General features: G+C 44.1%; 1 protein-coding gene across 8 annotated transcripts in view; it reads left to right on the top strand.

The window, feature by feature from the left end:
- kcnt1b (potassium sodium-activated channel subfamily T member 1b) overlaps positions 1-23,014 on the top strand; it is a 117,771-nt gene that overhangs the window by 45,505 nt on the left and 49,252 nt on the right. For 6 of the 8 annotated variants that reach the window (XM_029716376.1, XM_029716378.1, XM_029716379.1 and 3 more), the window contains 8 exons: positions 14,109-14,188; positions 16,261-16,363; positions 16,955-17,020; positions 17,282-17,330; positions 17,732-17,791; positions 18,775-18,849; positions 19,120-19,203; positions 20,904-20,998. In XM_029716376.1, the coding sequence (XP_029572236.1) occupies positions 14,109-14,188; positions 16,261-16,363; positions 16,955-17,020; positions 17,282-17,330; positions 17,732-17,791; positions 18,775-18,849; positions 19,120-19,203; positions 20,904-20,998 (612 nt within the window). Of the gene's footprint in view, positions 1-874; positions 914-14,108; positions 14,189-16,260; positions 16,364-16,954; positions 17,021-17,281; positions 17,331-17,731; positions 17,792-18,774; positions 18,850-19,119; positions 19,204-20,903; positions 20,999-23,014 lie in introns of all 8 variants that reach the window. The other 2 variants (XM_029716380.1, XM_029716383.1) reach the window with 1 other exon arrangement.

Consider the following 23,014-nt stretch of genomic DNA (forward strand, 5'->3'; position numbering starts at 1 on the left):
TAAGAACTCAATCTGTCCATATGAATTTATTTTTATGACTATGTTTGATCAAAAGTACATTGTAAGTAAAGTAATGGTCTCTCCCCAAGGTCTCTCTCTATAAGCTGTTGATTCTTATAACTAAGATTCTCATTAGCAAACTTCAGGAAGTCTATAACTTTAGCTAGCATATTGCTCAGTATAAAGTATGGTACAGTCATTTTATATAAATCTGTTCCTATACGATTTCATTACGATTTTTTTAAATATTTTTTTAAATGTAACCTTTATTTAACTAGGCAAGTCAGTTAAGAACAAATTCTTATTTAATTGACTCACTTTTCTTATATCCTCCATGACTATTCGCATATCCTCCATGTTTGACATTGAGCCTTTGATTCTCAACATTATCCTTCTCTGTTTGCTGTCACCATATGTTATTAATGTGTCCATGGCACCGCTCGGCTCAATGTCACCATGGTACATTCATTCAACCTGCTACAGAACGAAGTATAATCTGTCCAATTTGTCGTCATTTGAATGCTGAAGCCATTGCGATTGACCCAGTGGGTTTCCTTCCTGCTGTTCTGTAGTCTCCTGTGGTTTGCAATGAGAGTCTCCCGTCTGTTCTTAAACCAATCAAAGCATTGTATCCGAGAATCCCTGTCAATCCTAATGTGTGATCGTGATCCTGATCTATGATCAGTTTTTCATTTTTGTAAATCATGGCACCTGCTAATAGATCAGCACTCCTACTCTGAGACCCTTTTGTCTTTCTGGTGTTATGTGTCCTCTATAAAAGCATGCCGCTGCCCCCCATCCCTCCCTCTCTTCCTTTCCTCCTTTTCTCCTCTTAACATCTCCCTATCTGTGTCCATGTGTGCTGTGCCTATAGGTATCAGGAGGAGTACAGTATGGACTCTACCAACGCCCAGTAAGTCCCAGGGTGCATCCCAAATGGCACCCGACTCCCTATATAGTGCATTACTTTTGACTAGGGCCCATAGGACTCTGCTTAAAAGTAGTGCCCTATGTAGGGAATAGGGTGCCATTTGGGACACAACTCCAGCATCATGCTAGCATGGCATGGCATGTGTCCTGTGACTCTGTCCACTATGGGAGACTGATAAACACACACAGCTTGTCGTTCTTCTATCCCTCCCTTTTGACTTGAGTATGCGTCCAAAATGGCACCCTATTCCCTATACAGTGAGTGCACTACTTTTGACCAGAGCCATATGGGACCTGGTCAAAAGTAGTGCACTCACTGTATAGGGAATAGGGTGCCATTTGGGATGTTGCCTTAGTCACAGCACCAGATAAAACCGTTGAGCTTGTGTCATCAACCACTGGAGGAGTTTAGAGAAGTACTTTAGGTGCTAAAACCTCCAGATTATTTGATTTTGTTCAGTGATGCAGTCAGTGGATATGTTTGGAGTACATTGACTGTCTGCTTGCCTGCCTATACATTATTGCAGTGTACCGTAGGCATTACAATGTACATATTGAAGAACTGCAAATTAGTAATTGATTGTCTTCATAGAGGAACGCTTATCAACCATTGTCAGCCGGTTTGATAAGTGCTCCCTCAGCATTTTATTGCAAATTACTTTTTAGAGAGATCATTATCAAAGTGGGCTAAACGGGCTACTGGTTACTAAAATCACATAATCGCGTATTAAAAAAAATATCAATACAGCGATCCGGCCCGCAGAACAATCACCAACGCCACTAAGTCAAACAGCAATTTTGATGTAGTGCGTGTGTGGTTCATTTTTTTTGTGGGCTGCTATGCCTGGCAGGCTGGAAATTATAACTGATAACATGCTTTCTGTGCTCTCTGTGGTTTCTGTATTGTCTGTCTGTCTGTCTGTCGAGGAGATGGACGGTGAATAGGTTTCCTTAGGGATGCTGTAAGTGCTGATGGTGCGGTGTCAGAGGCATGCAGCTGAGCTTAAATGTTGGCACAAGTGTTCTCTCCCATGGTCTTTCCCCTCTAGAGGTGGGGCAGGAAAAGGGAGGGAAGGAGGAAGGTATCGCAAAATTATTTTGGACGATATTATATTGATTCTATTATTCCACGTATCGATTCTCAAAAAACGTAGTTAACGTTAGCTAGCGCCAGTCGGCTGTACCTGCGCCAAAAAGGATTCTCCACCTATAGCTTGGCCCTCAGTCTTATTTTTAAATGGTGAGTCAACATGTTTTCAGCACTTTTATATCCATGACCGATCAAAACTCGTTTTTATGATGGTTCTTTCTTGTCCCTCTGCAGCAGACATATAGTGAGCAATATGTTTGGAACATTGAATCGCAATAAAACTGCAGTATCGAAATGGAATACATATAGAATTGTGATAAATCACTGATACATATAGAATCGCAATACGCATCGTATCAGCACCTAAGTATCATGATAATATTGTATCGTGAGGTCCATGGCAATTCCCAGCCCTATTTGTTTGCCATTTATGGAGAAAGAATCAATCGAGCAGTGGGTGGCAAAATGTTTAAACAAAACAGGGTTTTCCTCACAATATTTCCATATGATGGCATTCTGCTTTTGAGCGTTTGGTACTCGATTTGTTAATTTCATGTACCAAAATAGTTCAAAGTCAAATCGCTTTTGAAACAGTATCTTGTATCATAAAATAACTTTGGTTAAAAAAAACAAGCAGTTATAGCTTACAAATTGTATTTTGCTCAAGTGGTCAAAGTGGATATTTGAGAGCAAAGTGGTCCTACATAATGTGATATGTGATCTGACCAGGCTTTGGAATTGACTCAGAAACACCAATTTAGAATGGAAAACATGATTATAATCAATCTTGATTGTGTTACCACTCACAGCGACAGTGTTTCTTTAAGATGTATCATCATCACTGTCTAATGCAGGGGGCTGAACACGGGAAATAGGTGATGTCCTGCTTCATAAATTCCTCCCTAATGAATGTGGAGCATGTGAAGAAGTCAATTAGCTAGCAGTCTTAATTACAGTACAAGTAATAATAATTATACATTTCATTCCAAGTAGAATCTCAAAGGCGCTACAATAATTTGGGGGATCTGGTGATTTTTGGGCGATGGTCTTCCACAGCTTCAGATGAAGCTAGGCGGGTTTGGAAAATTAGTGTCTTGAGCGGAGGGAGCATTGATAGTGCAACCAGGCAAGGAATTGGCTGGAAAACATCTGACAGAACGGCGCCGGAGCTTTTCATCGGGCACCTTGTCATCTTCGATGTTTACAGCTCCTCCTTCGTAAGTGCCACGTATACGCAGGGAGTTAGGAAGCAGGTGCAGTAGGAGAGTTTAATTACAATGATGCAAGGCAAATTAGCAAAACGAACATGAAAACAAACCAAAACTGCCTGATTGTAACAGCTGTCGTCTGAAGAAGTGGACCAAGGTGCAGCGGAGTTAGTGTTCATTATTAGAATTTAATATAAACAACGTGAACACTATACAAAACAAGAAAAGAGTAAACCGACAGCAAACAGTCCTGTCTGGTACAAAACACTGACAGAAACAATTACCCACAAAACCCAAAGGAAAAACATGCTCCTTATGTGTGACTCCCAATCAGCAGCAATGAGCTTCAGCTGTGCCTGATTGGGAGCCACACACGGCCCAAAACAAAGAAATACCAAAACATAGAAAAAGGAACATAGAACGCCCACCCAATGTAACACCCTGGCCTAACCAAAATAAAGAACAAAAACCCCTCTCTATGGCCAGGGCGTTACAGTACCCCCCCCCCCCAAAGGTGCGGACTCCGGCCGCAAAACCTGACTCTGAAGGGGAGGGTCCGGGTGGGCCTTCTTACGGCGGCGGCTCAGGTGCGGGACGTGGCCTCTGCTCCACCCTTGACGTCGCCCTCTTAGGTGGCGCACCTGGCCGCGCCGAAGGTCTGGTGGGCGACGCTGACTGCGCCCGGCTGGCGGGCGGCGATGGTTGCGCCCGGGTGGCGGGCGACCCTTGTTGCGCCCGGCTGGCGGCCGGCGATGGTTGCGCCCGGCTGGCGGCCGACCCTGGCTGCGCCCGGCTGGCGGGCGGCGATGGTTGCGCCCGGCTGGCGGGCGACCCTGGCTGCTCCGACGGCACTGACCCAGGATTCACCAGGCTGGGGAGACATGACAGAGGCCTGTCCCTAGGCGTAGGCACAGGACTCACCGGGCTGGCGGGCGTCCCTGGCCACTCCGGCAGTTCAGGGCAGTCTGGCCACTCCGGCAGTTCAGGGCAGTCTGGCCACTCCGGCAGTTCAGGGCAGTCTGGCCACTCCGGCAGTTCAGGGCAGTCTGGCCACTCCGGCAGTTCAGCGCAGTCTGGCCACTCCGGCAGTTCAGCGCAGTCTGGCCACTCCGGCAGTTCAGCGCAGTCTGGCCTCTCTGGCGACTGTTGACTGGCGGGCAGCTCTGACGACTGTTGACTGGCGGGCAGCTCTGACGACTGTTGACTGGCGGGCAGCTCCGACGACTGTTGACTGGCGGGCAGCTCCGACGACTGTTGACTGGCGGGCAGCTCCGACGACTGTTGACTGGCGGGCAGCTCCGACGACTGTTGACTGGCGGGCAGCTCTGACGACTGCTGACTGGCAGGGCTGGGGACACGCACCTTGGGCTTGGTGCGGGGAGCAGGGACGGGCCGGACAGGACTGTGGACACGCACCTTGGGCTTGGTGCGGGGAGCAGGGACGGACCGGACAGGACTGGGGACATGCACTGTGGACTTGGTGCGGGGAGCAGGGACGAGCCAGACAGGACTGTGAACACGCACTGGTGAACTGAAGCGTGGAGCCGGTTTTGCCACTCGTCCTGGCTGGATGCCCTTCCTAGCACGGCATGTGCTGGGCATGTCCACCGGACGCACCGGGCTGTGCGGACGCACTGGCGACACAGCGCGCAATTCCGCATCCCATGGCTCCTCCTCCAGATCTTCCTTCAGCAGGTCCTCAATAAACCACCTCATCTCCGTCTCCTCCTCCGCCGTCATCCCCCACGAGAGCAGTGGTCTGGGCTCCTCCTCTGCCCTTCCGGACCACCCCATTAGCCCCCCCCAAAAAAAATTTTGGGGGTGTCTTCCGGGCTTCCTCGACCGACGCCAGCGACCCCGTCTGCTGGCCGGCGTCTCCTCCATCGCCCGGACCTCCCTCTTCCGCTGCTTGGTCCCTTGGTGGTGGGTAATTCTGTAACAGCTGTCGTCTGAAGAAGTGGACCAAGGTGCAGCGGAGTTAGTGTTCATTATTAGAATGTAATATAAACAACGTGAACACTATACAAAACAAGAAAAGAGTAAACCGACAGCAAACAGTCCTGTCTGGTACAAAACACTGACAGAAACAATTACCCACAAAACCCAAAGGAAAAACATGCTCCTTATGTGTGACTCCCAATCAGCAGCAATGAGCTTCAGCTGTGCCTGATTGGGAGCCACACACGGCCCAAAACAAAGAAATACCAAAACATAGAAAAAGGAACATAGAACGCCCACCCAATGTAACACCCTGGCCTAACCAAAATAAAGAACAAAAACCCCTCTCTATGGCCAGGGCGTTACACTGATACTGAGGCTACTGAGGGCTAAATAAATTATGAGGAGTGATGATGAGGAAGGGGAGTCTTTCCTGGTGCATGGGTCCCACGGTGAAGGTGAGTGGTGCTGTGATGTGCGTGACCGTGCCTTGGACCTCTCGGTGGTTGGGGCTCCCGTCTGATGGGCGAAATAGAGGGAGCACTTGAGTAGGAAGTCATGGCATTTTGATGAAGTACCGTTATACTTCTCCGGAAGGGACAATAGGGCTTCGCTGACCTGGGTGGACGGCTGGGTAGGCTTGGGGACTGGCTCACTGTGATGACCCTTGGTAGGAGGCCCTCTGATAGGGGTATGGATAGCCTCCCTGGTAGTGTTGAGGCGGTGGAGAACCTCCTCCATGGCCTTACCCAGTTGCGCCAGCTGGTCGCGGGGTTGGTGGAGCAGATGACCCTGTTCCTGGACCTTCTAGAAGATGGTTTTCTCCTCTGCTGCTTCCATATTGCGAGGCAGTATGCTGTCACGAATACGAGTCAGGAAACAGGTGCAAAAAAACAGGGGATTCGTACTGAACAGGACAACAAACCAATACTGCCTGGTGACTGAGGCTACTGAGGGCTAAATAAAGGGAATATAATCAAGGTGATGAAGTCCAGGCGTAATGATGGGGAGCAGGTGTGTGTAATAATGGTTGCCAGGGCCGGTGGTTAGTAGACCGGTGACGTCGAGCGCTGGAGAGAGGGAGTAGGCATGACAGTAAGTAGGCTGGATCATCCATTATCAAAGTGTACCACCCACCTGGGTGATGCCTCAGTGACTGTAAAAGCGGCAGTAAGACCACCACACTTGGTGGTTGTTCGGAAAAGCCCCCTATAAAGTTTTTTTTTTTTAATTCAATAAAAAACACTTAAAAAAACACTAAAATATTACAATATTGACATAGTTCTCTGCCTAGGCTTCCTCAACACGCCATGGCAACCACGGAACAAGAGTTGTTAGACATGCAGGGACTGGCTCGGTTGTTTCCCTGAAAGCTGTAGTCTCTGTGTTGTAATACACCTCCAGTCAGCCTGGGCTGGACGATCCAAACCAGAAGGCTATGGAAGGCTGGTTCTGTTGATCAATAAATGTACATTTGAAAGCTAAACATAGCCTATGCATGAGCACCTGATTCTCTACTTGCAACATATCTCAACAGACATTGTGCTTAGAGTAAGAACTGCTATTTCTATTTCTGATCACTTTGTGTATATTATGGATAGTCTGACTTTACTCTATCCACAGCCATCAAAGATAGAAATAGGTTGACTAGTGCAGTGGAGTTGGTTGACTAGAGAGAGAGAGAGAGAAAGAGAGAGAGATATATAGAATATTGTTCAGTATGCAAATAAATGTATGTAGGAAGATAACATGGGAAATCAACACAGCTGTGTGTCTCCTATCAAACAAGCCTCGGCTCAGCCAATGGGATAACTGTTCTGAACGTGTTTAGAATGTGTAGGAAATTACCTAGACAATTTTCCAAGTGTCCAACTGTTTGGTTGCATCTCAGTCACTCTGTCAGAACTCTCTACGAGAGGTGGGTGTAGGAGTCAGGCGCAGGAGAGGAGTGGATGCAAAAAATGTTTAATGAGTCCATCCAAAACATACAGGCCCAGGACCTAAATACACAGTCTGTTAACACCACTAGAAGAAACAATCTAGGGAAAAACCTGAATGAATATACATGAACAAAAATCACGTTGCCCAACATAGAAACAGGGAAACGAAAATAAACCCGCACGAAACAAAGCGGGTAGGGAGAAAATAAATAACCACACTAATTAACCTAAACAAGGAACAGGTGCACAATCAAAGCAGACAAGACCAAACGAACCAAACCAGACCAAACGACCAAACCACCCGAACAGGGAGAAGAGCCACTGTCGGTGGAAATTGTGACAGTACCCCCCCCCGACGCGCGGCTCCCTCAGCGCGCCGACACCGGCCTCGAGGACGACCCGGGGGACGAGGTGCAGGGCGATCTGGACAGCGGCTGTGAAACTCACTTAGCAATGATGGGTCCAAGATGTCCCCCCTCCTTACCCAGCACCTCTCCTCCGGGCCGTACCCCTCCCAATCCATGAGGTACTGCAGGCCCCCCACCCGGCGCCTAGAGTCCAGGATGGACCGTACAGTGTACGCCGGTGTCCCCTCGATGTCCGGGGGGGCGGAGGGACCTCCCACATCTCAGCGTCCTGCAGTGGACCAGCTACCACCGGCCTGAGGAGAGACACATGAAACGAGGGGTTAATACGATAGTGAGGGGGAGCCTTAACCTATAACATACCTCGTTTATTCTCCTCAGGACTTTAAATGGCCCTACAAACCGTGGGCCCAGCTTCCGGCAGGGCAGGCGGAGGGGCAGGTTTCGGGTCGAGAGCCAGACCCGGTCTCCCGCCGCGAACACTGGAGCCTTACTGCGGTGGCGGTCAGCGCTCACCTTCTGCCGTCCCCCAGCCTGTTTAAGAGACTCCTGGACGGCTCTCCAGGTTCTCCTTTGAGCTCTGCACCCAATCCTCCACCGCAGGAACCTCGGTCTGGCCCTGATGCCATGGTACCAGGTCCGGCTGATAGCCCAACACGCACTGAAACGGTGACATGTTCGTGGAAGAGTGGCAGAGTGAATTCTGGGCCATCTCGGCCCATGGGACGAACCTCGCCCACTCTCCTGGCCGGTCCTGGCAATATGACCGCAAAAACCTGCCCACATCCTGATTAACTCTTTCCACCTGCCCATTACTCTCGGGGTGAAAACCAGAGGTCAGGCTGATCGAGACCCCCAGACGCTCCAAAAAACGCCCTCCACGCCCTGGATGTAAACTGGGGACCCCGATCAGAAACTATGTCCTCAGGCACCCCATAGTGCCGGAAGACGTGTGTAAACAGGGCCTCTGCGGTCTGCAGGGCCGTAGGCAGACCGGGCAAAGGGAGGAGACGGCAGGACTTAGAAAACCTATCCACAATGACCAGGATCGTAGTGTTCCCCTGTGATGGAGGAAGATCAGTAAGGAAATCCACCGACAGGTGGGACCAAGTGTAACAGTGTAGGTTCCATCCCTCTCTTCGCCCCAACCTGGGCTCGAACCAGGGACCCTTGCACACATCAACAACTGACACCCCACGAAGCATTGTTACCCATCACGCCACAAAAGCCGAACAGGGAGAGGCGCCACCTTCGGTGGAAATCATGACACACTCCCCCCCATGGTTGTCCTGTCTACCTCAGAGAAGTAACAATCACTGACACTGTCATCTGTGTGTGTTACTTCTACGCCTTTTAAGTAACAAGACATATGGAATGAAACATCTGTCCCTTTCATTTATCATGGTTTCACTTCTCCCAACAGATGATAGTGAATCAGATAACAGAGCATTTAAAGCAGCTTTGTTCTCTTCAAAAAGCTGTTTGATGTTTATATACAGTGCACAGTCTTCACTTCAGTGTGTCATTTTCAAAGCGGCTTGAAATCGTAATCTTCTCGTAGGCAATAGTGTGTGTGTGCATGTCTTTGCGCGCACACATGTGCGTGCGTTCAATGTGAATGAAAATTAAATATTGAAGTTACATTGTGAATTCTAATGAAATATACATTTGTGTGTGCATGTATACTGAACAAAAATATAAATGCAACAATTTCAAAGGTTTTACTGAGTTACAGATCATAGAAGGAAATCAGTCAATTGACAAATTCATTAGGCCTTAATCTATGGATTTCACATGACTGGAAATACAGATATGCATCTATTGGTCACAGATACCTTAAAAATAAATTGGCCTCACAATGGGCCTCAGGATCTCATCACAGTATTCTTGTGCATTCAAATTGCCATTGATAAAATGCAATTGTATCATGACACTAGGCGAGACCCAAATGCAGACACAGGAGGCAGATGGTTGGAGTTTAAGATGTTTAATAAATCCAAAGGGAGTAGGCAAGAGAATGGTCGTGGACAGGCAAAAGGTCATAACCAGATCGGAGTCCAGGAGGTACAGAGTGGCAGGCAGGCTCGAGGTCAGGGCAGGCAGAATGGTCAGGCAGGTGGGTACAGAGTCCAGAACAAGCAAGGGTCAAAACCGGGAGTACTAGAAAAAGGAGAAAAGGCAAAGCAGGAAACCAGGAAAACCGCTGGTAGGCTTGAACATAAAAGACGAACTGGCACAGAGAGACAGGAAACACAGGATACAGTGGGAAAACAAGTGACACCTGGAGGGGGTAGAGACAATAACGAGGGCAGGTGAAACAGATCAGGGTGTGACACAATTGTGTTTGGAACTTGCCCATACAATTACCCCACCGCCACCATTGTGTACTCTGTTAAACAACGTTGAGATCAGCAAACCGCTCGCCCACACGACACCATACACACGGTCTGTGGTTGTGAGGCCAGTTGGATATACTACCAAATTCTCTAAAACGACATTGGAGGCGGCTTATGGGAGAGAAAAGAGCATTAAATTCTCAGGTGCAACTTCTTCAGGTGCAACTTCTTCCAGCACAAGTTGCACCTGTGTTATGATCATGCTGTTTAATCAGCTCCTTGATATACCACACCTGTCAGGTGGATGGATTATCTTGGCAAAGGATAAATGCTCACTAATAGGGATGTAAACAAATTTGTGGCCAAAAGTTGAGAGAAATATGTTTTTGGTGCATATGGAACATTTCTGGGATCTTTTATTTCAGCTCATGAAACATGAAATGAATGAAAGCGAGATGCAGAGGAAGATTGTGGCTCAATAGCTACACATCTCGTAGTATACAATCTAACCTCTGTCAGGCACAAACAAGGTTCCAAGGTCCCTGCAGGAGCTTAGAGCCCATTATTTTTTACCCTCTGCAGTAGTTAGGGGAGGCAACCATTTTATTACAGAAAGAGATCAAATAGATCTGTTTCACCCCCACTTTAGATTAGTTGACTCACAGTTAGTCACAGTTAGCTCTCCCATCATTTGTAACCTCCCAGACACACCCCAGTGTTCAGTCCATGGGCCCTTATTAATGTAATTGCTTTACATGAACGTCAATGTGTTTCATTAGATAGCTACAGTATATGTTTATGCAACTGTATAGAATGAAATATATATTTTTAGAGTGACTAGCTTGTCAATTATGAATAAGTGGTACCACATGGGTGATCCATAAATCACAGTGACTACACCTTTCCGTTTTACTTATTCATGACATGATGGATTAGGAGAGTCCAATTGGAATACATGGAATAGCTGAGGGACCAATCAGAGTGCATGTTCTTAGAAAAAAAGGTTCTGGATAGAACCAATAAAGGTTATAGTGCTTGCTGCATATATGCCACCCCTAAAGGTTCTATATAGAACCGTTTGTAGAGTTCTTTGATCAGAACCCCAGGGGTTCTTCTTCACTGAACAACATTTTTTCCATATGGAACCAATTTCAGGGTGATATATATGAAGTGTGCATAAAACCCTTGGTGGTTCTATCCAGAACCTTCTTTCTAACAGTGCAGGATATAAATATTAAGAACCTCTCGTCTCTGAGGATGTCACACACAGGAAAGGATGGGTAGGGATGTGCTACCCTGAGGAACACCAGAAATACTGCATTCGCCTCTTCCTTTTTTAGTACACTAAAATTCTTCGCACCACAACAAAGCTTTCTACATATAGGAGCCACAGCTATGTAATGTGTTGATCATTAGGTAATATGCATTATAATCAACATATGACTGAACTTAATGAGAGTTCCTACTTCTATCATTACTGAACTTCTCACACTAGTACAGTATGTAACTTCCTTGGATAAATTGTATTGTAGGCCTACTAAGGGGGTGGCTTAGCAAATTGCATCATGGGAGAAGAAGTAGATCAAAATGGTGCTCAAGGTGGTCGGTGTAAAATAAAGAAATAAGTTGGAGGAACAATCACAGAAAGTCAACATGACTCATTTATTGATGTTCCTAAGTTATTAAACCACATACAGTTATGTGTGGAAGCTGTTAGGGTAAATTCTAGGCTCCCTAAGGATGTAGGATATGTGGTTTTAAATTGCATCATGGAGAACAATTATGCTCAAGGCTGCGAAATAAGTAGGAGGATCCATTACACTTTAAAGAAATACATTATTTAAGGTCTGTTCAAATCCTCCACCGGGAACGATGTCACTCCATAGCTATCAGAGTGTCAAATTGAAGATTAATGTGGCGTGTAGCTTAAATGCCACACATTTCAACAGACAGGCAACGGTTCTTCCAGACAGCAGGGATGCAAACTAGTCACCTTTCGGCGAAATTCGCCTTTTTGAATCCAAAATATGTGTGCTATGTGCTTCGTGTAGATCCGATGAGAATAGTTTTTTTGGGGGGGGGGGCTCATCCGATCGTACACATAACAGAAGAAAGAGAGAGAAAAGACAACCAATTTGCTAGTTTACGTCATCCAGCGCGCACTCTGGAAAGACAGCGGGAGAGAGGAAAGGCAGTTTGCTCGTCCGCTGAACGATACGAAGAGGTAGGTGAGAAGCCTGACCGCAGAGATGGGGGTGAGAATGTGATGAAGCGTACTTTTTGAGCTATAACAGAAAAACAGCTGGCATTTGGAAAGTTTGAGGTGAGGGAGAAAGTGTGGTGGAACAAGTGTTGTTAGCATTAAGTATCTTGCTCGCTGGTTTGAATTCTCCGTTAGCTAGCCAGAGAAATGTTGAGCAACATTTGCCAACTTTGACTGATCAAATAATTTAGTTCATGGTGTGAAAATTAGCTGGCTGCTAACCAGTTCGCAATAGTATTAACTCGTATACCACTCCTTGCCTTAAGTTATAACTCGTTAGTTGCTTACTGGATTCTGGCCATCTGTGAAACGTTAACTAGCTAACGAACTATCTGTGAACTGATGTTTTTCCTCTAAAGTAACGTTGTGTGGTTAATTTTCTGAATGAGAGAATTAGGTGAAAATGAGGCGTTGCTTGTTAAACAAGTGGATTCAGGGATGATGAAGTGTAGCTGGAGCTGGGCCTGGCTTAAACTGGATGCCAACATAGAGGTGAAAGGAACACCACACACTTTCCCTCTTACAAGCAGAAAGTGTACAATGTAATAATGTGTAGCCCAAAGATATTGCTTTTGTTGTGTTGAACTTGACAGTAACACGTGTGAATGAGGGGGTGTTATTACATTTTCTTTACTCAGTGAACGTAATTTTTGCACACATGTGGGCAGTTTAATAGAGCAAAAATAGAATGGCTGTTTTTTTCATTCTATTTCTACTTTGAATTAAGATGTTTTTTCCCCAAGTGCGATATTTAGACGTGTGTGGTCACAAGTGTTCTATTATAAAGGCTGTCATGGCTAACTGCAATATTAGTGTATTGTTTTTTTCTCAAGACTTTAGTGTCATTTGCAGTAAAGTCTAGGCAACAAATAACATTGGATTGCTTTCTTTATATTTTTTAGCTGTGAGTTAGGTTCACATTAACCACTTTATTTTTCACACAGAGACTGATCATGTAGATCATATTCTTTGTTGTTTAATTAGTTAACCTGCATTTCCCCCTAGCAGGGATTGTTTTTGCATGTTTCAGTGCAACAAAAAAGTGTCACCTTTTTGGGCCCTCACCAATTTGCATCCCTGCAGACAGGGAAGGCATTGATGTTAAAACAGATTGCATTCTCAATGTGTTGTTGTGCCACATCAGATCCATTGCTCTGTCCTATAACAATATTCAACCTCTAATATGTTTCCAAATTCCCATGGTTACTGTTCATCTCTTTAATAATTTATTAAACTTTGTGGTCGTAATTGGACCACTGTGGGTAATAACAGACTATAAAGGGGCCATTATGATGTATTACTTCTTTAAATCGAAGCATTATCTGTCTAGCTACCCATTCCAGGAAAACAGAATCAACTGGTTTTGTAATTGTGACCCATTTTTATTTATTTTATTTAACCCTTATTTTACCAAGTAAGTTGACTGAAAACACATTCTCATTTACAGCAACAACCTGGGGAATAGTTACAAGGGAGAGGCGGGGGGATGAATGAGCCAATTGTAAGCTGGGGATGATTAGGTGACCGTGATGGTATGAGGGCCAGATTGTGAATTTAGCCAGGACTCCAGGGTTAACACCCCTACTCTACGATAAGTGCCATGGGGTCTTTAGTGACCACAGGGAGTCAGGACACCTGTTTAACTTCTCATCCGAAATACAGCACTCTACACAGGGCAATGTCCCCAATCACTGCCATGGGGCATTGGTATTTTATTTAGACCAGAGGAAAATGTGCCTCCTACTGGCCCTTCAACACCACTTCCAGCAGCATCTGGTCTCCCATCCAGGACCAGCTATGTTCCTTGTCTCACACTGTTGAATGCCTCATATGGTACTCTAATGCAACATTGGATGTCACAGATACAAAAAAAAACAGAGCTTCCCAGTATTCACCAGAATGCATCTTGATAAAGTTAATGTACTCACTAATATCATGACACCGTTCATAATTTAACCACAAAACCATGGTCCTTGTATCTATATGGATGCATGTGACCTTCCATTGTAGTTGTACTGACTGTCTCTCTTCTGTCCAGGGTGCAGGTGGAGTTCTATGTGAATGAAAACACCTTCAAGGAGAGGCTCAAGCTGTTCTTCATCAAAAACCAAAGGTCAAGTAAGTAGATTACAGCACAGAGAAGGACAGTACTGTCACATAACAAGGAAGTCAGAGACCTGGAAACGAGAAGGATAATAACTTTAATCTAATTGATAAGGTGCATTGCATATCCAATTTCAGCTCCAGTCAGTGTTTTCAATTAGTTGTCGCGACACATGGTGCTGTATCTACACACCATGTAAGTGTGAAAGGAGGACAATACTTTAGGTTTTTTGTTGAGGGAGAAGGTATTATCATTTCTGATTAGGACATAAGGTACCGTAGGCTTTCTAAAATGGACATATCTGTCCAACTTGCCATGCACAATGTGTGTGTTAGACATCAATCTTCGGTCTGTGTGTGTGTGTGGTGGCAGTATGTTGTTACTGTTTGCAATGTATTAGTCGTTATCTCTGAGCAACTTCCCATCTGTTATAGAAAAAAAGCATCAGGGCCAAATAGAAATGTCATGCAAATCCAACCTGTATAGAGCCTACTGCTGAGCCAGCAAGCCATTTACAATGATTGTTTTGGCCTGTTCAGTTTAGAACCATTGTGAAGCGTCGATGTTGTAACTGGGTCCCCTGGTGAGTTTATATTGCAAAGAGATTCAATGGCAGGCAGGCTTGGAGGATTTAAAAGTGAAAATTGTCTTTGTAAAGCAACTAGCACCATCCTCTGACTTGCATGTGTATCTGCAGCCAGGCAAGGGGTGGGGGGGTGCGTGTGTGTGTGTGTGTGTGTGTGTGTTCAGCCTTGTGCAAACACAGTGTTGTTGTAATGACTTTACTGTCACCGTACTCTGGGTTGTGTTATTCTTCCCCAATTATCATAATAATTAATCCTCTATTCCACTGCTTTATATACCTGCCACAACATACAGCATTCAAACACGACCTCCCCCACAGGTTGCCATATAGTTGTTGAACCTTGTCTTTAATCCCTACTTCAAAGCAGTGACACCTGTGCTGTGTTGTTGCTGGGAGCTGTGTGTGAAAAAAGATGAGTCGGGCTAAATCAGTTGTGAAGGCTTGCCAGACCAGCATGAAGCCGTGTCAGTCATGGCTTTGTGCATAGACATATATTGTCACTTTAGACTGGTCAGAGAGAGAGCAGAAAGCACAGTCTGGGCACTTAGACAGATAGGGTTCAGGGGAGGAGAGTTGTCCGGTAGGGCAGAATCACTGGCTCTGTCCGTAGACGGATATAATCACTTATTTCTGGCCACAGACAGACGGAGAAGAAAACAGAAGGGCAGCACTTTAATAGGTTCAGGTGAGAGATGATACATCTGTCAGGTAGAATCATTTTAAAACATTCGGAAATTTGTAAAGTGTAGTTGAAATAAAAAATGCTCTCGACTCTTGACCATTCAGAATGCCGCAAATGCACATGGCAGAGGTAATTAACAGAGGACTGACTGCTTTTCTCTGTAGTTTTTGGCTAAAAGCAACAATGAAAGAAGTCTGATTTTTTGCCATGATAGAACTGATTCTGACTGGAAGTCTAAATGTGCAGCATTAGCTCAGCACGGTTATAAAAATAGAATATATTTTATTAAGTATTTCAAATGTCATGGTAGGTAACAATGTCACAAGGATAATATCATTTAATTTATAACAAATCTTTTTTATTGTCAAAATAGGCCTACTATTTCTGTTCTCCGAAAATGAACACTCACTCAAGTAATCGAATACTAACGTCCGCTTGGATATCTGGATATTCGATTAAATGTCCCCACATCTTATTTCATTGGCCCAGGATGAGGTCAGTTTCCGAGTTAAAAACGCATTTCCTAAACTAGTATATCCCTATACTAATGTGTCTTGCATTACAAAAACTTTACTGCAAACATCATCCAGATTTATTAATATACAATAGCCCGGATTAAGCGTATTCGTTTTTTTAATAGGTGATAAATCAGCACAAATTCAGTTACTCTTTACCATAATAAGTTATTAAGCTTGATTTGACCTTTGTCAGCTATAATCGTTTAATTCCCTCTTGGAAACAGGTGAACAGATTTGCTCCCAATGCAATTACTTAGTAAATCTGGCCTTTAATGTTATATTGTGTTTGCTCCCCTGCAGGCCTGAGAATCCGTCTGTTTAACTTCTCCTTGAAGCTGTTGACGTGTGCCCTTTACGTCATCAGGGTGGCTCTGGACGACCCTGAACAGGTCACTGGAGTATGGTGAGACTCCTGCAATTGCATCTATCTCTTACTAGAGTCCTGCTATTTCACCTCTTACTAGTGACTCACCATGTATGCTAAACTGTGATTTGTCATTTAGCTGGTGAATACAGACTTGTGTGGGCGCTAGGAGACAGAATACATACATACTTTACTGATTATGTATTTTATTCCTATTGATTGATAAATGTGGTATTCATCCATGTGGGTATAGTTTGATTCAGAGAATCTAACTTTCACACAGTTGAAAAGAGAACTATTTGGTCCAGATAAAAAAGATTCAGAGTTTCTATGACTCTGAAATGAGTTTTTTATTTGTGAGTGTGAGACACAAAGCCTGAAAGAGCAGTGTTGGTGATGGGGCAGCCTTTCTCTCAGTCTTAGTGTAGTGATGTGGAAGCAGGATATGTTTGTTTGTGTATCCCGCCGCCAGAAGCTCTTAATGACATAGTCCCTCTGCCTCCTGGCCATCACCATACAGTACTGAGTGAGTGATGGTGACTATTACCCACAGGGTATATTTTTCACCACACACACACACTCTCTGAATGACTTCCTTCCCCCCACCTTTCCTATGCATTTCATTTGCAGTGTCAACTGTCAGAATAGAACAAGCACAGCCACAGCAGAATCCACAGAAATCACAGAAATCAACTGGTAAGTTATGAGGGTCACTGCACATTGACTTGACCCTGGGCTTTGAATGTGTTTTGGATTGTAATGTGCTCAGCTAATTCCATAGCTATCAGGTGGTGTTTTGGAATTAGTATTGTCTAACCCATATGGTGTATTTATAGCCTACTCAATAATACTGTTTTGTCTTGTGAAAGGGAGAATTAATGTTGTCTGATGATGATAATATTAATAAATATACAGTACATACTGTATAATCAATAAGGTTGTTTTGTCTTGTGAAAGGGAGTTGATTTTCTGGGTGAACAGAAGGGTTCCTGTCTGGGCGATACAGGTAAGAGGAGACTGAGAGTCACAAACATAGCATCTCATGTTTTTCATTCAACAATAGCCACACAATCACTCTGGGCCGAACCCATATGCGTACATATCCCTGTGAATCTCCCATTGACACCAATGTAGGAATTCACGCAGATTTCAAGATTCCGTCCTCGCTATGCCTTTCCAAACATTTTGGAATTTTGACCCTACCAAGAGTCATCTTTATTGGTACTGTAGTCCAAGTAAAACGTAGCATCTTAACACACAGCATTTAAACTGAAAACATTTTACAGCCGGAAAGTTTTTAGAACAGGAACGACTTTACAACACATCTCTCTCAAGTAATGAATTGCCTAGGTGCCTTGGTTAGATTGCAGCCCAGGTAGTATGTTTCTTCTGTCTGTTCTGCTCCAGGTGACCGTGGCCTTAATCAGTTTCCTGGAGGCGATGCTCCTCACATATCTCAGCTACAAGGTAAGCCCCCTCAGCTGTACTCAGTCAGGGTCGTATAAGCTAGAAGGAAGTAATTTCATTGAGCAGTCCTGAGGCATGTCTGTTTAATTGGTGAACTTTCTGGCAAAGTTTTTACAGCGACCAGTGTGAATGCACCTTCACTTAGCTCTATCCTGAGCCAGAGAATAGATAATTAATACGCTATCCCATTGAGCAAAGTCCTGGAATCCCAATGAATAAAAGATTAGGTCTCCATCCTACATTGATTTTATTTCCTTAAATGACCCATTAATTAAAGTGCTACAGTGCTATGTCTCTTTGATGAATTAGGTGAAGTTTGATCTACTTCAGGAGGGCAAAGTACATTGGGTTTAGTTTTAGTTTGTTTTGGCAGATAGATCCCATCCCCATTTGTTTTAATGAATCCTTTTATTATGATAAGTTATGAGGACTTGTCATTACTACAACGATATTGGTGTTGTTTTGGTATTCGGACTTAGTCACTATTACTGTAATTAGTACACAGACAGAGCTAATGCCACGGCTAACACTTTAGAGCAAACGCTCAGTCTACCAGATGGGCGGGGTTCGCAGTTTTGTCCCTATTTTATTGGTTCCATTGCACCAGGCAAGCTCAGTCAAGCTCAGCTAAAGTATTTGAAATTATTTAGAATAGTGTTTGAACCCAGGTGTGATGATCATAGTTATTTTCGCATTCGAGGCGGCAGGTAGCCTAGTGGTTTGAGCGTTGGGCTAGTAACCGAAAGGTTGCTGGATTGAATCCCCGAGCTGACAAGGTAAAAGTCTGTCATTCTGCCCCTGAACAAGGCAGTTAACCCACTGTTCTCCGGTAGGCCATCATTGTAAATAAGAATTTGTTCTTAAATGACTTGCCTAGTTAAATAAAGGTTAAATAAAATATAATAGTTCTGATCTGGTCACTATTACTGTAATTAATACACAGCCTTGGCTTACACTGCATTGACCCTGTTTCTTTGTTCCAGGGGAATATCTGGGAGCAGATGTTCCAGATCTCCTTCATCCTGGAGATGATTAATACCGTGCCATTTATAATTACTGTGAGTCTTCTTCTATCTGATCTCACACACACACACACACACACACATGCGCATGCACACACACACACCATATTCCACAAGCAAACAAGGCCCATTAGCAAACATTACTTTTTGCAGTGTTTATGGTGTCGATTTCAGGCTCTCGAGACTTAGGAGTATCGTAACGCAAGACTATGAGTATCGAAACTTGATGATGGGAGCATAGGCCTACACTGTACATGTGCATATTGCCCTAGGCTCGAGTATTCACTCATTCAATTGTCTTTTCAGATCTTCTGGCCGCCGTTGAGAAACATCTTCATCCCAGTGTTTCTCAACTGCTGGTTAGCCAAGTGTGCCCTGGAGAATATGATTGTGAGTATATACTATAACCATAACGCAGCAGGCAAAACCGGACAAAACTAGTTGCAATGACGTCATTTCAACCAGTTTCGTTCGCGGAGAATACATGTAACGATGTACGCTGAGAGTCGGGAAGCAAGTTCAGGGAGTGAATACATTTAATAAATAAATGAACAAAACAAGAAACACAAACAGCGCACTGACATGAAACAGCAACAATGACGACTAGGGAAGAAACGAAAGGGAGTGACATATAAAGGGTAGGTAATCAAAGAGGTGAGTCCAGTTGAGTGTCGTTATGAGCGTAACGCTGGTGACCTAGAGGCCGGTCAGGAAGCACACGTGACAATACATGAATCAGTTCTAAGAGATTATATACAGTAGTCTACCAGTAGAATAGCCAAACTCTGTCTGCATTATGTGAGAAGACAGTCCAAAGCATTGGTGGGTAGAAATTCTCTAGTTATAAATAGTCAAAAGACACCCAGTTTCTATTTGTATTGAGTAAAGCAAACCGTCAATGAGTGTAGATTTGAGGCAGAGCCAGCAGCATCTCTCTGTGGGCAGATGGTTAGGTCCAGGGCCAAGGAGACCAGTGCTGTGAGAGAGAACAGAGAACAGATCTAGCCTAGAGAGGTTGGAGGGAAGTAGCTAGTCAGACAGGCAGAAACATTAATACGTAATGAAGAGACGTGGTGGGTAGGTAGCTTGAAGAGATTGGAGGGGAGATGGTGGGTAGCAAATCAGCCAGGCAGAAACATTTAACAAGGTGTGGCATGGACTGCATGCCCACTGGTATATCTGAGGAAAGGTCATGTTTAATGAATGGTTGCATCAGTATCAAAGTAACCAGATATGTTTGCTATAGAAATAAACAGACAGAGATGGTGTAGATCAGTGGTATTCAAAGTCGTGTTCGCCAAAATATATATTTTTGAAATTAAAATGGGACAATATACTGTACACAAGTTTTTGAGAAAGATAATTTGAAAATAAAATGTTATTAAGTAAATTTATTGGGTTCTTTTCATTTTGAAAATTGAATTAAAGGTTACTGTATTTATTGGTGTAAAAATCTAAATGTACCGATTTTTAAGGTTGTGTCATTAGATTTAGGGTGGGGTGGGGTCGCAAGAAGTTCTTGGTGAAAAAATGGGGTCCCCAGAAGTTCTGCCAGAAAAAATGGGATGCCCGGTGAAAATGTTTAAATACCACTGGCTGCAGGGGGTGCGTACTGGCGGCAGAGAAGTCAGGCGCAGGAGAGCAAAAACTGATTTACAACGGCGCAGTTTAAATAACAAAACCACCGTAAACAGAACAATAAATCAATGGGTAAACAAAACCCATTACACACCAGCATAACGTGCACAAGCAGTACAATAAACAATTCCGGACAAGGACATGGGGGGAACAGAGGGTTAAATACACAACATGTAATGATGGAATTGAAACCAGGTGTGTGGGAAGACAAAACAAATGGAAAATGAAAGGTGGATCGGCGATGGCTAGAAGACCGGTGACGTCGACCGCCGAACGCTGCCCGAACAAGGAGAGGGACCGACTTCGGCGGAAGTCGTGACACTGGCGTAGATAGATAAGCAGACAGACTGGCTGACCAGCAGACCAATTGACTGACCAACCGATTTAATATTAACACTCCTTCTCACTGTCTTTCTCCTTCCCACTCTCCCTCTACCCCTCTTTCTCCTCAGAACGATCTCCATCGTGCCATCCAGAGGACCCACTCTGCCATGTTCAACCAGGTCCTCATACTTATCTGCACCCTTCTCTGTCTGGTCTTCACTGGGTATGTTCTCCCTGATCCCAGACCCTTTTCCCTTGAAACTCCATGGATCTGGCACCATGGGCAGCATCTCATTCCACAAAAATGTTCCCTCCCATCACACACAGATCTGATAGAATCTGGTTAGGTGTAAGAAACATTGAAAAAAGGTGACGCTATTAAAATGGGCCAAATTGGTCGTAATTAGAGGTCGACCGATTAATCGGAATGGCCGATTAATTAGGGCCGATTTCAAGTTTTCATAGCAATCGGAAATCGGTATTTTTGGGCACCGATTTGGCCGATTTTATTATTTTAAAAAAAATATGTATACACCTTTATTTAACTAGGCAAGTCAGTTAAGAACACATTCTTATTTTCAATGACGGCCTAGGAACGGTGGGGTAACTGCCTTGTTCAGGGGCAGAACGACAGATTTTTACCTTGTCAGCTCGGGGATTCGTTTTTGCAACCTTCCGGTTACTAGTCCAACGCTCTAACCACCTGCCTTACATTGCACTCCACGAGGAGCCTGCATGGCAGGCTGACTACCTGTTACGCGAGGGCAGCAAGAAGCCAAGGTAAGTTGCTAGCTAGCATTAAACTTATCTTGTAAAAAACAATCAATCTTAACATAATCACTAGTTGACTACACATGGTTGATGATATTACTAGTTTATCTAGCGTGTCCTGCGTTGCATATAATCGATGCGGTGCCTGTTAATTTCTCATCGAATCATAGCCTACTTCGCCAAACGGGTGATGATTTAGCACTGTCGTTGCACCAAATCTAACCATAAACATCAATGTCTTTCTTTAAAATCAAAACACAAGTATATATTTTTAAACCTGCATATTTAGTTAATATTGCCTGCTAACATGAATTTGTTATAAACAGGGAAATTGTGTCACTTCTCTTGCGTTCTGTGCAAGCAGTCAGGGTATATGCAGCAGTTTGGGCCGCCTGGCTCGTTGCGAACTGTGTGAAGTCCATTTATTCCTAACAAAGACCGTAATTAATTTGCCAGAATTGTACATAATTATGACATAACATTGAAGGTTGTAGAATGTAACAGCAATATTTAGACTTAGGGATGCCTCCCGTTAGATAAAATACGGAACAGTTCCGTATTTCACTGAAAGAATAAACATTTTGTTTTCGAAATGATAGTTTCCGAATTCGGCCATATCAATGACCAAAGGCTCGTATTTCTGTGTGTTATTATGTTATAATTAAGTCTATGATTTGATATTTGATAGAGCAGTCTGACTGAGCGATGGTTTGCAGCAGCAGGCTCGTAAGCATTCATTCAAACAGCACTTTTGTGCGTTTGCCAGCAGCTCTTCGCTGTGCTTCAAGCATTGAGCTGTTTATGACTTCAAGCCTGTCAACTCTCGAGATTAGGCTGGTGTAACTGATGTGAAATGGCTAGCTAGTTAGCGGGGTGCGCGCTAATAGCGTTTCAATCGGTGATGACACTCGCTCTGAGACTTGGAGTAGTATTCTTCGAGGGTGGCTGTTGTTGATGTGTTCCTGGTTCGAGCCCAGGTAGGGGCGAGGAGAGGGACGGAAGCTATACTGTTACACTGGCAATACTAAAGTGCCTAAAAGAACATCCAATAGTCAAAGGTATATGAAATACAAATGGTACAGAGAGGAATAGTCCTATAATTCCTATAATAACTACAACCTAAAACTTCTTACCTGGGAATATTGAAGACTCATGTTAAAAGGAACCACCAGCTTTCATATGTTCTCATGTTCTGAGCAAGGAACTTAAACGTTAGCTTTTTTACATGGCACATATTGCACTTTTACTTTCTTCTCCAACACTTTGTTTTTGCATTATTTAAACCAAATTGAACATGTTTCATTATTTATTTGAGGCTAAATTGATTTTATTGATGTATTATATTAAGGTAAAAGAAAACTGTTCATTCAGTATTGTTGTAATTGTCATTCGGCAAATCGGTGGCCAAAAATACCGATTACCGATTGTTATGAAAACTTGAAATCGGCCCTGATTAATCGGTCGACCT

This window comes from Salmo trutta, chromosome 27 (genome assembly GCF_901001165.1).
Source record: "Salmo trutta chromosome 27, fSalTru1.1, whole genome shotgun sequence".
NCBI lineage: Eukaryota > Metazoa > Chordata > Actinopteri > Salmoniformes > Salmonidae > Salmo > Salmo trutta.